Raw genomic sequence first — 16341 nt, forward strand, 5'->3', positions numbered from 1 at the left:
GACGAATACTCCAGATTCCCCTTCGTCGTCTCATGCCCCGATATGACTTCTGCCACCGTCATCAAAGCCCTCAACACCATCTTCGCTCTGTTCGGCTTCCCCGCCTACATCCACAGTGACCGGGGATCCTCATTCATGAGTGATGAGCTGCGTCAGTATCTGCTCAGCAAGGGCATCGCCTCGAGCAGGATGACCAGCTACAACCTCGGGGAAACGGGCAGGTGGAGCGGGAGAATGGGACAGTCTGGAAGGCCGTCCAGCTGGCTCTGTGGTCCAAGAATCTCCCGGTCTCCCGCTGGCAAGAGGTCCTCTCCGACGCTCTTCACTCCATTCCGTCATTCCTTTGCACCGCGACTAATGAAACCCCCCATGAACGTCTCCTTGCCTTCCCCAGGACATCCACCTCCGGGGTTTCGCTCCCAACGTGGCTGGCAGCTCCAGGACCCGTTCTCCTCCGCAAGCGCGTGCGGCTCCACAAGGCAGACCCGTTGGTCGAGAGGGAGCTACTCTACGCAAACCCGCAGTACACCTACGTGGCGTACCCCGATGGCCGCCAGGACACAGTCTCCCTCAGGCACCAGGCACCAGCTGGGTCACCAACCACCCCTCTGCCCCTGCGCTCCCTTCCTCCCCCCAGCGCACCCCACCACAGCCCCTGCTTCAGGACGATCGGTCCTCCCCTTGGACACCCGGGGATGAAGATGAGGGCGACACACTCCCGGAGGCCCCTGCATCGCCACCGGGACTGCAGCGCTCACAATGGAGGATCAAGGCACCCAATCGTCTTAATTTGTGAACTTTCCCTAAAATGTTAACCTATGCATGTAAATAGTCTTCCACCACCCCCGCTGGACTCTTTTTTTACAGGAGGTGAATGTGGTAGTCACACTGTGTATTGTATATATCACATATGAGGTGTAATACGGTAAAGCTCCTGTACTACAGGTACGGGCATAGATCCCTGCCTGCTGGCTCTGCCCAGTAGGCAAAGTATAAATGTGTGGGCACACCGAGCTACAGCCATTTCGGCAGCTGCTGCTGGAGGCTACTCATCTCTGCTTAATAAAGCCTCGATTATGCTCTACTCTCGTCTTGTCGTAATTGATTGTGCATCAGATTTAAAGCAGGAATTTAGGGAGCTAGGCTGGAAGATGAGAGCCCGGACAAACCATGTTGTCATCTCTGGTTTGTTGCCGATACCACGTGCTAGCGAGGTGAGGAACAGGGAGAGAGTGCAGATAAACACGTGGCTGCAGGGATGGTGTAGGAGGGAGGGTTTCAGTTATGTGGATAATTGGAACACATTCTGGGGAAGGTGGGACCTGTACAGACAGGACGGTTTGCACCTGAACCAGAGGGGCACCAATATCCTGGGAGGGAAATTTGCTACGGCTCTTCGGGAGGGTTTAAACTAATTTGTCAGAGGGATGGAAAAACGAGCTGTAGTCCAGAAGCCAGTGTTGAGAGTAGTAAGGTACTGAGGAGGGTATCAAGGTCGCAGGAGTGTACCGGCAGACAGAAAGGTGGGTTGAAGTGTGTCGACTTCAATGCAAGGAGCATCCGGAATAAGGAGTAGGTGAACTTGGAGCGTGGATTGGTCTTGGGACTACGATGTTGTGGCCATTATGGAGACATGGTTACAACAGGGACAGGAATGGTTGTTGCAAGTTCCGGGATATAGATGTTTCAGTAAGAGTAGGGAAGTTGGTAAAAGGTGGAGGAGTAGCATTGTTAATCAAGGATAGTTTAACGGCTGCAGAAAAGCAGTTCGAGGGGGATCTGCCTACTGAGGTAATATGGGCTGAAGTTAGAAATAGGAAATGAGCAGTCACGTTGTTAGGAGTTTTCTATAGGCCCCCAAATAGTAATAGAGATGTGGAGGAAGAAATTGCAAAACAGATTATGGATAGGTGTGGAGGTCTCAGGGTAGTTGTCATGGGTGACTTTAACTTTCCAAATATTGATTGGAACCTCTATAGGTCGAACAGTTCGGATGGGGCAGTTTTTGTACAGTGTGTGCAGGAGGGTTTCCTGACACAATATGTGGATAGGCCGACAAGAGGTGGGGCCACATTGGATTTGGTACTTGGTAATGAACCGAGCGAAGTGTTAGATTTGCTTGTGGGAGAGCACTTTGGAGATAGTGACCACAATTTGGTGACTTTCACTATTGCAATGTAGAGGGATAGAGCCATACGGCAGGGCAAGGTTTATAATTGGGGGAGGGGTAATTATGATGCGATTAGGCAAGAATTAGGGAGCATAAGATGGGAACAGAAACTTTCAGCGAAAGGCACAAATGAAAAGTGGAGCTTGTTCAAGGAACAAATACTGCGTGTCCTTGATAGGTATGTCCCTGTCAGGCAGGGAGGAAATGGCCATGTAAGGGAACCGTGGTTCACAAAAGAGGTTGAATGTCTTGTCAAGAGGAAAAAGAAAGCGTGTGTAAGTATGAGAAAACAAGGTTCAGTTGGGTCGCTTGAGGGTTACAAGGTAGCAAGGAATGAGCTAAAAAAAAAAGGGCTTAGGAGAGCTAGGAGGGGGCATGAGAAGTCCTTGGCGGGTGGGATCAAGGAAACCCCAAGGCTTTTTACTCTTATGTGAGAAATAAAAGAATGACCAGGGTGAGGTTAGGGCCGGTCAAGGACAGCAGTGGGAACTTGTGCATAGAGTCAGAAGAGATAGGAGAGGCGTTGAATGAATACTTTTCTTCAGTGTTCACCAAGGAGAGGGGTCATGTTTTTGAGGATGAGAGTGTGATACAGGCGGGTAAGCTGGAGGAGGTGGATGTTCTGAGGAAGGATGTATTAGCAATTTTGAAAAACCTTAGGGTCGACAAGTCCCCTGAGCCAGATTTGATATATCCTAGGATTCTTTGGGAGGCAAGGGATGAGATTGCAGAGCCTTTGGCTTTGATCTTTGGGTCCTCACTGTCCACGGGGATAGTGCCAGAGGACTGGAGAGTAGCGAATATTGTTCCTCTGTTCAAGAAAGGGAATAGGAATTACCCTGGTAATTATAGGCCGGTTAGTCTTACTTCGGTGGTCGGTAATTTAATGGAAAAGGTCCTGAAGGATAGGATTTATGACCATTTGGAAAGATGCAGCTTAATCCGGAATAGTCAACACGGATTCATGAAGGGTAAGCCTTGCCTCACAAATTTGATTGAATTCTTTGAGGAGGTAACTAAGTGTGTAGATGAAGGTAGAGCAGTTGATGTCGTATACAAGGATTTTAGTAAGGCGTTCGATAAGGTTCCCCATGGTCGGCTCATGAAGAAAGTATGGAGGTGTGGGATAGAGGAAAATTTGGCCAATTGGATAAGTAACTGGCTATCACATAGAAGACAGAGGGTGGTGGTGGATGGAAAATTTTCAGACTGGAGACCAGTTACCAGCGGTGTACCACAGGGATCAGTGCTGGGTCTGATGCGACCATCAATTCATTCGGAGACACGAGTTGAAGTAAACTGTGGCTTTAATCGGCTTACAACTGAGCCTGCCTGCGAGTATGCTGAACTGAGGGCGGACTCGCAGGACTGCAGCGCTTATACTTCCTGCTGGGGGTGGAGCCCAGGGTGGAGCCCTGTACATGCTCCTCGTCTCCCCCTGTGGGCAGAGCCGCGCAAAGGCTCACAGATGGAGCCCAAAGGGACACAGTAATGTACAGTGTGAATTTATAGTGGTTACTCATTCACCACAGGGTCCTCTGCTATTTGTGATTTTTATCAATGACTTGGAGGAGGGGGCTGGAGGGTGGGTTAGTAAATTTGCTGATGACACCAAGATTGGTGGAGTAGTGGATGAGGTGGAGGGCTGTTGTATGCTGCAAAGAGACATTAATAGGATGCAGCGCTGGGCCGCAAAATGGCAGATGGAGTTTAACCTTGATAAATGCGAGGTGATTCATTTTGGTAGAAAAAATTTGAATGTGGGTTACAGGGTCAACGGCAGGTTTCTGAGGAATGTGGAGGAACAGAGAGATCTTGGGGTTCATGTCCACAGATCTCTGAAGGTTGCCACTCAAGTGGATAGAGCCGTGAACGTGTGTTCGCGTTTATTAACAGGGAGCTTGAGTTTAAGAGCCACGGGGTTATGCTGCAACTATACATGACCCTGGTGAGACCACATTGGGAGTATTGTGTGCAGTTCTGGTCGCCTCACTATAGGAAGGATGTGGAAGCATTGGAAAGGGTGCAAAGGAGATTTACCAGGATGCTGCCTGGTTTGGAGGATAGGTCTTATGAGGAAAGGTTGATGGAGCTAGGGCTTTTCTCTTTGGAGAGGAGGAGGATGAGAGGCGCCTTAATAGAGGTTTATAAGATGATGAGGGGGATAGATTGAGTGGACGTTCAGAGACTATTTCCTCAGGTGGATGTAGCTGTTACAAGGGGGCATAACTATAAGGTTCAGGGTGGGAGATGTCCAAGGTAGGTTCTTTACTCAGAGAGTGGTTAGGGTGTGGAATGGACTGCCTGCTGTGATAGTGGAGTCAGACACTTTAGGAACTTTCAAGCGGTTATTGGATAGGCACATGGAGCACACCAGAATGACAGGGAGTGGGATAGCTTGATCTTGGTTCCGGACAAGGCTCGGCACAACATCGAGGGCCAAAGGGCCTCTTCTGTGCTGTCCTGTTCTATGTTCTATGTTCTATTCAATGTCATCGCCATCACTGAATCCACTACTATCAACATCCTGAGGGTTACCATGACTATAAACTGAACTGTGGCTACAAGAACAGGTCAGAGGTAGAACTCCTGCAGCGAGTAACTCACCTCCTGACTCCCTAAAGCCTGTCACCACATACAAGTCACAAGTCAGGAGTGTATTGGAATACTCTCCACTTGCCTGGATGACTGCAGCTCCAACAACACACAAGAAGCTCGATACCATGCAGGACAAAGCAGCCCACTTGATTGGCACCCCTTCCACAAACATTCACTTCCTCTACCACCAACGCACAGTAGCTGCAGTGTGTACCATCTAACAAGATGCACTGCAGGAACTCACCAAGGCTCCTTCGACTGAACTTTCCAAACCCACGATCACTACGCTCTAGAAGGACAAGGGCAGCAGATACATGGGAACACCGCCACCTGGACGTTCCCCTCCAAGTCACTCAACACCCTGACTTGGAAATATATTTCCATTCCTGCACTGTCACTGGGCCCACATCCCATAAAAATTAATTTTAAAAAATAACATTGGGAGTCAGGATGATTTGACTTTTTTTTAGAATGTTGTGGATTATCTCAGCTGCTGTGGTGGTTTTTGTCACAGCTGTCAAAATGTGAGCATAGTTTCCAGAGCAAGTTTTTAGATGTGAATTGACCTGAATCCTCCTCAGTGAGATGAATACTGTGACGAATGTAGGAAAATGTTATATATATTTATTGTATTTTGTGTCTGTTGAAGTAATGGTATTAAAATAACTTGGGTTAAGGTACTGTAATAACCCACAGGCCAACAGGGATACCCTAATCGATCTCCCTGTGGAACCTGTGAAATAGGAGCTTCCCCGCCAGTAGACGGTGGCCCACCCAGCTGGGGTTTGTTACCGGACTATGTAAAAGCTGGCCCGGGCAGGGACAGACAATCTGGTAGTCTCAACGTGGACTGATTGTGTGCGCATGACATGGCAACAGCCCCTTTCTATGTCTTGTCTCCAATAAACTCGCATTTTATTCACCTACAAGGGCCTCGTTCGTCGTCATACAGGCAACGAGGTCAAAACAGCAATTGCGATTCTGGACGTCCCAGCCGCACCTGAATAATGCCATGCAGGAATGAAATTGGGGTAGTTTTGAAAATGCCGCTCTTTAGGAAATTAGAGGCCACTCATGCAGACCTGGAGGATTGGGCCTAATATGCTGAACGAATGTGGTATTTCTTCTGAGCAAGTGGCATCACTCACTGGAGAGCATTGGCGTAAGGTAATCCTCCTGACCGCCTGAGGGTCCACAACCTTCGGCATAAGTCCCGGACTCAAAATCCTTTGATGAACTAGTTGAGTTAGTAGCGAATCATTACAAACCAAAAGCATCCATGATAATGCAATGGTATCTGTTTAGCATCACTGTGCAGACTCCAGGGGAGTTGGTAAATGGACTTTCCGACGCACAACTCCAAAGGCTGGCAGAACGTTGTACGTTCGGTCCATTCCTCTCTGAGATATTCAGGGGCCATTTAGTGTGCTGGATTAACAACATGGCAACTCGGAGGGTGTTGATTGCAGAACCAACATTGGATCTGAAAAGAGCAATTAAGCTAGCCCTGTCACGTGAGAATGTGGAGAAGGGGTTTCGGGAGCGCCAGGGTTCCATTGATTCCAGCGTCCATAGAGTTGGACAACCCCTGTATAGGACTGCAGTGCCCTCTCAAGGCAGTACTTGCATGACCAGATCGCCAACAAAGCAGCAACCAATTACACACAGTCACGTCCGGACTCAATGGTCAAGGGCCACCACAGACCAGCGTCACTGCTCCCCAGAGGATGACCAGGAGGACCAGCAGCATTACCATGCTTGCGGTTGCCAAATGTGCAGCAACCAAGGCCGCCAGAATTGACAAAGAACACGCTTCCCTGAGCAGATGACAAGGTCGCCCGAACCAGGGCCTTGCACGTTGCCCAGCCCAAGGAGGATGACCTGATGCAGCATCATGACCCCGATTCAGATTAGACTTCAAGTCACCAGTCTCCCTAGTAATGAAGATTGACGTAGGGGCTGCTGTCATCGGTCAACAAACCTTTTACCAACTTTGCACGCGCATCCTGCCCTTGGGATTGCCCGGCTGGTGACATATCCCGGCGCCGTTGAATATCAAAGGGACTACTGTGGCCCTGGTCACCCATGGGCAGCAGGCGGTTAAGCTTCCACTAATAGTGGTACAAGGGCCGGGACCCAACCTGTTGGACAGTGGTTGGCTGCGAACACTTCGCCTGGATTGGTAACAAGTATTCCAGATGGGTACTGGCAGACTGTATGAGGTCCTCAGGAAATATTGAGATTTTCCAGGAGGCCCTCGGAAAAATAAAAGAGGCCAGGACAAGAATTTACATTGACCAGAGGCCTAGCCCAAATATGTCAGAGCACAACTGGCCCCTTACGCCTTGTTCACAAAGGTGGAAACCAAATTACCAAACGTAGAAAGTTTGGTCATCATATGCCCGGTTCAATTTGCAGAGTGGGCGGCATGAGTGCTGCTGAAAGCGGATAAGTCGGTTTGTCTCTGCGGCGATTATAAATTGACAGTGAGCAGGACTGATATCCCATGCCGCATGTCGAGGATCTGTATGCAAAGTCATTCATTCACAAAACGGGACATGAGCCACGCATATTTCCAATCAGAGCTTGACGCAACAACATGGAAGTATATGACCAACAATACCCAGAGGGGTCCATACGATAATACTCAGCTCGCCTTCGGGGTCTGATCCAAATGTGTGATATTCCAAAGGGTAATGGAAGGCACCCTTCAGAGCCTGCCCAAAGTAGCAGTATACCTGGACCGAAAGGGAAAATGCTGGAAAATCTCAGCAAGTCTGGCAGCATCTGTAGGGAGAGAAAAGAGCTAATGTTTCAAGTCCAATGACTCTTTGTCAAAGTCCAGGTATACCTGGATGATGTGCTCATTTTGGGGTGCATCGAGAAGAATCACTTGGACAACTTGGAAGAGATCCTCAGGCGGTTCTCCCAAGCAGGCATCCACCTGAAGAGAGGCAAGTGTGTCTTTCAGGCGAAGGTAATCACGTACCTGGGATACCATGTGAACAAGAATCGCTTGCTCCATGTAGAAGAAAGGTTCAGGCCATAAAGGAAGCCCCGAAACCAAAACAAATACGACCAAACTGAGGTAATCTTTGGGGCTCGTGATCTATTACAGGAAATTTATCCCGAATCTAGTCACTCTGTTGGCACCCATACACACGCTGCTGAAGTTGAACTAAAGATGGGCATGGGGAGTGCCACAAGAGGAAGCGTTTGCAAGGGTACAGAAGCAGTTACTATATTCTCAGCTATTGACACATGAAAATCCTTCAAGATCGTTCATCCTCACACGCAATGCCTCACTATATGGCATTAGAACAATGTTGTCCCATCGGTGGGACGATGGCACGGAACACCAATGGCATATGCATCTAGGACTCTGGCCGATGTGGAACATCACTATGACCTGACAGAGAAAGAAAGGGGGCAAAAGAGGGGGAGGTGTGGCGCTGCTAGTCAAGGACAGTATTACGGTGGCGGAAAGGATGCTAGATGGGGACTCTTCTTCCGAGGTAGTATGGGCTGAGGTTAGAAACAGGAAAGGAGAGGTCACCCTGTTGGGAGTTTTCTATAGGCCACCTAATAGTTCTAGAGATGTAGAGGAAAGGATGGCGAAGATGATTCTGGAAAAGAGCGAAAGTAACAGGGTAATTGTTATGGGAGACTTTAACTTTCCTAATATTGACTGGAAAAGATATAGTTCGAGTACATTGGATGGGTCGTTCTTTGTATAATGTGTGCAGGAGGGTTTCCTGACACAATATGTTGACAGGCCAACAAGAGGCGAGGCCACATTGGATTTTGTTTTGGGCAATGAACCAGGCCAGGTGTTAGATCTGGAGGTAGGTGAGCACTTTGGAAACAGTGACCACAATTCGGTGACCTTTACGTTAGTAATGGAAAGGGATAAGTATACCCCGCAGGGCAAGAGTTATAGCTGGGGGAAGGGCAATTATGATGCCATTAGACATGACTTAGGATGTGTAGGTTGGAGAAGTGGGCTGCAAGGGTTGGGCACACTGGATATGTGGAGCTTGTTCAAGGAACAGCTATTGCGTGTTCTTGATAAGTACGTACCAGTCAGGCAGGGAGGAAGGGGTAGAGCAAGGGAACCGTGGTTTACCAAAGAAGTGGAATCTCTTGTTAAGAGGAAGAAGGAGGCCTATGTGAAGATGAGGCGTGAAGTTTCAGTTGGGGCGCTTGATAGTTACAGGGAAGCGAGGAAGGATCTAAAGAGAGAGCTAAGACGAGCAAGGAGGGGACATGAGAAGTCTTTGGCAGGTAGGATCAAGGAAAACCCAAAAGCTTTCTATAGGTATGTCAGGAATAAAAGAATGACTAGGGTAAGAGTAGGGCCAGTCAAGGACAGTGGTGGGAAGTTGTGTGTGGAGGCTGAGGAGATAAGCGAGATACTAAATGAATACTTTTCGTCAGTATTCACTCAGGAAAAAGATAATGTTGTGGAGGAGAATGCTGAGACCCAGGCTATTAGAATAGATGGCATTGAGGTGCGTAGGGAAGAAGTGTTGGCAATTCTGGACAAGGTGAAAATAGATAAGTCCCCGGGGCCTGATGGGATTTATCCTAGGATTCTCTGGGAAGCCAAGGAAGAGATTGCTGAGCCTTTGGCTTTGATTTTTATGTCATCATTGGCTACAGGAATAGTGCCAGAGGACTGGAGAGTAGCAAATGTGGTCCCTTTGTTCAAGAAGGGGAGTAGAGATAACCCCGGTAACTATAGGCCGGTGAGCCTCACGTCTGTTGTGGGTAAAGTCTTGGAGAGGATTATAAGAGATACGATTTATAATCATCTAGATAGGAATAATATGATTAGGGATAGTCAGCATGGTTTTGTGAAGGGTAGGTCATGCCTCACAAACCTTATCGAGTTCTTTGAGACGGTGACTGAACAGGTAGACGAGGGTAGAGCAGTTGATGTGGTGTATATGGATTTCAGTAAAGCGTTTGATAAGGTTCCCCACGGTCGGCTATTGCAGAAAATACGGAGGCTGGGGATTGAGGGTGATTTAGAGATGTGGATCAGAAATTGGCTAGTTGAAAGAAGACAGAGGGTGGTGGTCGATGGCAAATGTTCAGAATGGAGTTCAGTTACGAGTGGTGTACCACAAGGATCTGTTCTGGGGCCATTGCTGTTTGTCATTTTTATAAATGACCTAGAGGAGGGCACAGAAGGTTGGGTGAGTAAATTTGCAGACGACACTAAAGTCGGTGGAGTTGTAGACAGTGTGGAAGGATGTTGCAGGTTACAGAGGGACATAGATAAGCTGCAGAGCTGGGCTGAGAGGTGGCAAATGGAGTTCAATGTAGAGAAGTGTGAGGTGATTCACTTTGGAAAGAAAAACAGGAATGCGGTATACTTGGCTAATGGTAAAATTCTTGGTAGTGTGGATGAGCAGAGGGATCTCGGTGTCCATGTACATAGATCCCTGAAAGTTGCCACCCAGGTTGATAGGGTTGTGAAGAAGGCCTATGGTGTGTTGGCCTTTATTGGTAGAGGGATTGAGTTCCGGAGCCATGAGGTCATGTTGCAGCTGTACAAAACTCTGGTACGGCCGCATTTGGAGTATTGCGTACAGTTCTGGTCGCCTCATTATAGGAAGGACGTGGAAGCTTTGGAACGGGTGCAGAGGAGATTTACCAGGATGTTGCCTGGTATGGAGGGAAAATCTTATGAGGAAAGGCTGATGGACTTGAGGTTGTTTTCGTCAGAGAGAAGAAGGTTAAGAGGTGACTTAATAGAGGCATACAAAATGATCAGAGGGTTAGATAGGGTGGACAGTGAGAGCCTTCTCCCGCGGATGGACGTGGCTAGCACGAGGGGACATAGCCTTAAATTGAGGGGTAATAGATATAGGACAGAGGTCAGAGGTAGGTTTTTTACGCAAAGAGTAGTGAGGCCGTGGAATGCCCTACCTGCAACAGTAGTGAACTCGCCAACATTGAGGGCATTTAAAAGTTTATTGGATAAGCATATGGATGATAATGGCATAGTGTAGGTTAGATGGCCTTTAGTTTTTGACTTCCCATGTCGGTGCAACATCGTGGGCCGAAGGGCCTGTACTGCGCTGTATCGTTCTATGTTCTATGAAAGGTTGGCCGTGATAAACACGGTGAAAGATTTGCGGGCACCATTTCAATATCATCACTGACCATAAGCCCCTGTGAGGCCTCTTAAACAAGGGCAAAGGGATTCCTTCCATAGCCTCAGCCCAGAACCAAAATATGAGTTCCCTTGATACAAAGCTGGCAAGGTTCCTGTTCCATTATTGGACCGTGCCTCACATCACAACAGGATTAGCACCAGCGGAGCTATTAATAGGCCGAAGCCTCCAAACCTGCTTGAGCCTGACATTTCTAAGTCTAGGTGGGAAAGTAGAGTCAAATCTGACCTCCAAAGTACCACAACCACCGGATGCCTGAGTGAGGCTTTAAACCATGAGTGCTGTCCATACTTTCGGGGATGGCGCCCATTGGGTCCCTGGGATGAGTGGAGAGAATGGGGCCCATTTCATACAAGGTAAGAACCTGAGAAAATACTGTATGGAAACATGTAGACCACCCCAAGGGCAGGGAACCCGCCATGGAGAAAACCACCCCAGGTACAACAGTGCCCACACCGCCCCTCGTACCGCCATGCAGTCAGGAAGCACGACCCACCGTGGGCCAGCATCCAGACTGACAGGGCGATGATGACCCCGCCTCGGACATGGACACAGAGGCACCAGCACTTATGGATGATGCCGCAACCAAAGCCAAGCCCCCAGCAATGAACCTCCGTGATTCATCACAAAAAAGGCGATCGACGACTCGGTACACGCCCCGACATCTACTGCTGGTAGAGGCGCAGCCAGGCAAAAAAGGACCTTTCAGACAGCTACTGGAGGAGAACCTTCAGACTTGGGTGGGGGAGGGGGATGTAATAATCCTCTTGAGGCCCACGGAGTACCCTAATCGATCTCCCCGTGGGACTCATGGAATATGTGCTTCCCCGCTAGTGGGTGAGGCCCGCACTGCTGGGGTCATTACCAGACTACGTATAAGTCGGACAAGGAAGGCATTCTGGTAGTTTTGATGGGGACTGATTGTGTGGATGCCACTGTAGTGCCATTTTCTATGCCTACAATAAACTCGCGTTTATTCACCTACAAGGGCCTCCTGGGTCTTCATACCCAGATTATATGCCTGCTAAAACTATGATTAAGGGGTTAACAGCTAGGCCGGCTGGGGTGTCACCCATGGGAGGCTGGGTCTGTTTTTAGTTTCATTTTTAGCCCTGCCCTGTGTATATTATTTTTAGTTTCATTTTTAGAGTTCTACTCTGTTTTCTGAGGAAAAGATCTATGTTCTCAGACTGACTTCTGAAAGTTTCTCTTGTGAATAAATCTGTAAGCCACTGAGCGTTAATAATATCAATAAGTGGCATTTGACCTGTGTGTGTGTGTGGATTTTGCTTAATGAAAAGTTTAAAAGTAGATTGGAAAATAAGCTCAAAGACCTTTCTTTATTTTTTTGAAAGAACTGTTTCACTGTTAATTGAAAAGCTGTTTTTTCCTTGGGTGTTAGTGAAGTTAAACCCATTATGTTAATAATAAAGTTTGTTCTATTATGAAAGATCTGCAGTTGTTAGTGGAATCCCTCCTGGAATGAAGTATCCTTTCCTCACATTTTACAAATCAAATAATTGTTAGGTCTCATTCGGTGTCCCAATATAAATTGGGGTCTGGTCCAGATACCATAACAATGCTCTTAATAGAAATAATGATTTTAAACTTTGTAGTTATCAATGAGGCAAGCAACGGCCTTAAGGAAGTGCTACATAATTGTAGTAATATTGAGTTAACACACTGATGGAGAAATGCACTCTACCCAGTTACCTCTGAACTCGTTCTTTACTGATTCTGAATTACATTTAGATTTATTTGTAAAATGACAGATGTTAGCTTAATTTAGATGGTAATAATCAATCATACTACACATGCCAAGTTGTTTTATAATTTTTTCGTATAAAATCAGGGCCTAATTGAATGACTTGGGTTGGGTGATTTTAGTTTAGTTTTGTTCAATTCAATCAGTGTCAGAGATCTTGTGGCACGTTGCTAGCATCTGGACCTTTTTTTATTCGTTCTTGGGATGTTTGCATCACAGGCTGGGAACATTTGTTCCCCATCCGTAATTGCCCTTGAACTGAGAGGCTTGTTAGGACACTTCAGTGGGGGTAGTTAAAAGCCAACCGCATCGCTGTGGGTCTGGAGTCACATGTAGGTCAGGCCGGGTAATGATGGCAGATTTCCTTCCCTGAAGGACATTAGTGAACAAAATGGGTTGTTACGACAATTGGCAATGCTTTCATGGTCTTCATTGGAATTAATTCCAGATTTTCCATTTTTTTAATTGAATTCAAATTTCACTATCTGCCATGGTGGGATCCAAATGTGCGACCCGAGAGCATTACCCTGGGTCTCTGGATTACCTAATCCAGTGACAATACCACTACGCCATCGCCTCCCCCTCTGGGCCAGAAGTATCAAGTGCAATGCCAGGACTTGTTGAGCACAGAAGGAGTGTTCATAACACAGTTCAATGGGCTGATAATAAGCTTGGGAATACCTCCCCACGGTTTGGTGTGTGTGTGTGAAGATACGCTTCAAATTCAATCAGTTTCTATCAGGGTTAAGGACTTTCAATTCCAATACCTGGTTTCTTAATTGTCCGAGATACAGATCTCAGTTCAAAATTTGCAAACTTGTTCCGAATTTACAAACTCATTCAGATCACAAACTGCTGGAACTGCCCATAAGTCAGATATTCAAACCTGTGACCAATATTGTCAAGTTAATAACTTAACAACTTCATATGCCTATTGTCATAATTCTATCACATTTTTCATAGAATGACTTGACAAACAAGCTAAAACATCAACAAGCAAAGAAATTTCTTCGCTTAGAAGACAAGATGTCACTGGAGTCAATACAGCAATGCTACATAGTGCTAAACCAGATGGACTTGCCTGAGTCTGTGATCGAGTCAGAGTATGTTTTCAGTTCTCTGTAAAAATTCAATTCACATTAAAACTGCATAAAATGTGAAAAAGACTTTAAGATTTATAACTTTGTGTTTTTATAATAATAATCTTTATTGTCACAAGTAGGCTTAATTAATGCTACAATGAAGTTACTATTAAAATCCCCTAGTCGCCACACTCCGGTGTCTGTTCGGGGCACTAAGGGAGAATTCAGAATGTCCAAATGACCTAACAAGCACGTCTTTCGGGACTTGTAGGAGGAAACCGGAGCACCCGGAAGAATCCCACGCAGGCAAAGGAGAACGTGCAGGCTCCACACATCCAGTGACCCAAGGCGGGAATCGAACCTGGGACACTGGAACTGTGAAGTAACAGTGCTAACCACCATTCTGCCATGCCGCCCATTGCTGGATTTGGCTGTCCCCAGCTGCGTGTTTCTCTGCGGCGCTCCATTCGCTAGTGACGGGATTCTCTGTTCCCACCACTTGTCAATGGGGTTTCCCGTTGCAGCCACTCCACGCCATCGGCTAACCTGCAGGACTGGTTGCGCTGCCAGTGGGAGTAGAGAATTCCAATGATCGGAATTCTCCAGCCATTGTGTGTGCGTCTGTGTATAGAATGCAGCCCTTCCAGTACATTCCCAGAGTAAGTATGGCAGGAGTGAAGTTGTGCAGCAGAAGGGCTGTGCATTAAGTCAAGACCCATGTATGCCTGCCAGGAACTCTTGAATCTCATCCACAATTCACAGAAGGTCCTCCCACATCACCTCCCAAATGCATGATGTCTACCATGCGGAAGAGCAAGAATAACAGGCACTTGGGAACATCACCACCTCCTAGTTCCTCTCCAAGTCTCACACCATCATGATTTGGAACTCTATCACTGTTCTTTCACTGTCGTTGGAACTCCCTCCCTAACTCCCTTAAGGCAACATGGTGGCAGTGGTTAGCACTGCTGCCTCACAGCTCCAGGAACCTGGGTTCAATTCCGGCCTCGGGACACTGTCAGTGTGGAGTTGCACTTTCTCCTTGTGTCTGTTTGTGCTTCCTCCGGGTGCTCCAGTTTCCTCCCACAGTACAAAGATGTGCAGGTTATGTAGATTGGCCATGTTAAATTGCCCCTTAGTGTCCAAAAGGTGAGGTGAGTTTATGGGGTTATGGGGATAGGGTGGATGTGTGGGCTAAAGTAGGGTGCTCTGTCCAAGGGCCAGTGTAGACTCGATGGGCCGAATGGCCTCCTTCTGCACTGTAGGGATTCTATGATTCAGGGATTCTAAATAATTGTGGGTATACCTACTTAGATTGCAGCAGTTCAAGAAGGTGGCTCATCACCACGTTTCAAGGGCAGTTAGGGAGGGGCAATACATGATGCCCACATCCCATGAATGGACAAGAAAAAAATCACGGGCAGATCATTCCAGGTCTAGATTTTATTTTCCAATCATGGTCTGGACCTCCAAAGTTCAAAATAATTTTGTGATTATATTTTGGCAACCCGACTGCTTTTTGGAAGTTAGGAAGTCAGCTTTCTCCTGGGCCTGCCCTCCTGTGCCATATTTTGCAATTTTAGGGCTGGTAGCTGTCTTAGAAAAGCTCGAGGAGTGCACAACCCCACTATTGTCATGATAATGGTCTGCAGTCTTTAGTAACCGCGTTGGGGTTTTAGACCCATGATCATTAGTTTGTTCCTTCAGCTTTATCACAATAATGTTTTGTATGTTGTTATATGATATTTAATCATCACTTTGTCACCCGTATTACCTCAAACCTATCAGAAACATTGAAGTAATTTGCAATTTAATTACAAATAATCAACAGAACCCGAAACAGCCTTTGGTGTTGTTTGAGGTAAGCAAAAATGTTATCAATGGGCCTGATTTCAAATAACTCCTATTGCACGACCAGTGTTTTGTCACAAGATGGCACAATTTAGGAGGCACGCCACTCACCTGAAGTAGAAGAAAAAAAAATGTTATTTCTCCTCGTTAATGGAGCTATTGATGCCATCATAACAGAAATTTCTGAATAAATGGATTAACATCTGAATGAAAATGCACCTAATTTCTTTCAGGACAAGTGAAGACAGCAACAGTGAGATTGAATCCGAGGTAATGTTTTATTCCAAGGCAAGGAAGAAAAAAATACAAAGACCCTCAAAAGCCAGGTCTGCTCTTCCTGCCCTCTCTATCCGTCAGATGGGCAAGCACAGGACTAAACAGGTAAGTGGTGTCATCTTTTATCGAGTTTGTCACCAAAAGTTGCAGGAGATTCGGCTGTAATTAGAATATCGGGTGAGATTCAAGGCAGTGAGTGGCAGTGTTGGCAAGTGGTGAAGTCTAAATGGGTTTTTCTCAAATACTAATTTTGTCAATGTGTGTTGAACACCTTCTGTGGTGTCTTTGTTGAGAGTATTTTCTGACAGTGGGATTAGGACCCCCAAATCCCTCCTCTGGACATGGCAAGCATTGCCGCAATATGTTACATCCTCTGGGCAGGTGCCATAAATACATCTCTGGTGGCATGGGCAC

The 16341-nt window shown here is 46.9% G+C and overlaps 1 protein-coding gene across 1 annotated transcript in view; it reads left to right on the plus strand.

The window, feature by feature from the left end:
* The window catches only part of LOC119967280, a 304394-nt gene that overhangs the window by 269230 nt on the left and 18823 nt on the right, over positions 1-16341 (plus strand). The window contains exons 20-21 of the mRNA XM_038799603.1: positions 13682-13821; positions 15885-16032. Of these exons, the coding sequence (XP_038655531.1) occupies positions 13682-13821; positions 15885-16032 (288 nt within the window). The remainder of the gene's footprint in view (positions 1-13681; positions 13822-15884; positions 16033-16341) is intronic.

Source organism: Scyliorhinus canicula, chromosome 6 (genome assembly GCF_902713615.1).
Source record: "Scyliorhinus canicula chromosome 6, sScyCan1.1, whole genome shotgun sequence".
Lineage (NCBI taxonomy): Eukaryota > Metazoa > Chordata > Chondrichthyes > Carcharhiniformes > Scyliorhinidae > Scyliorhinus > Scyliorhinus canicula.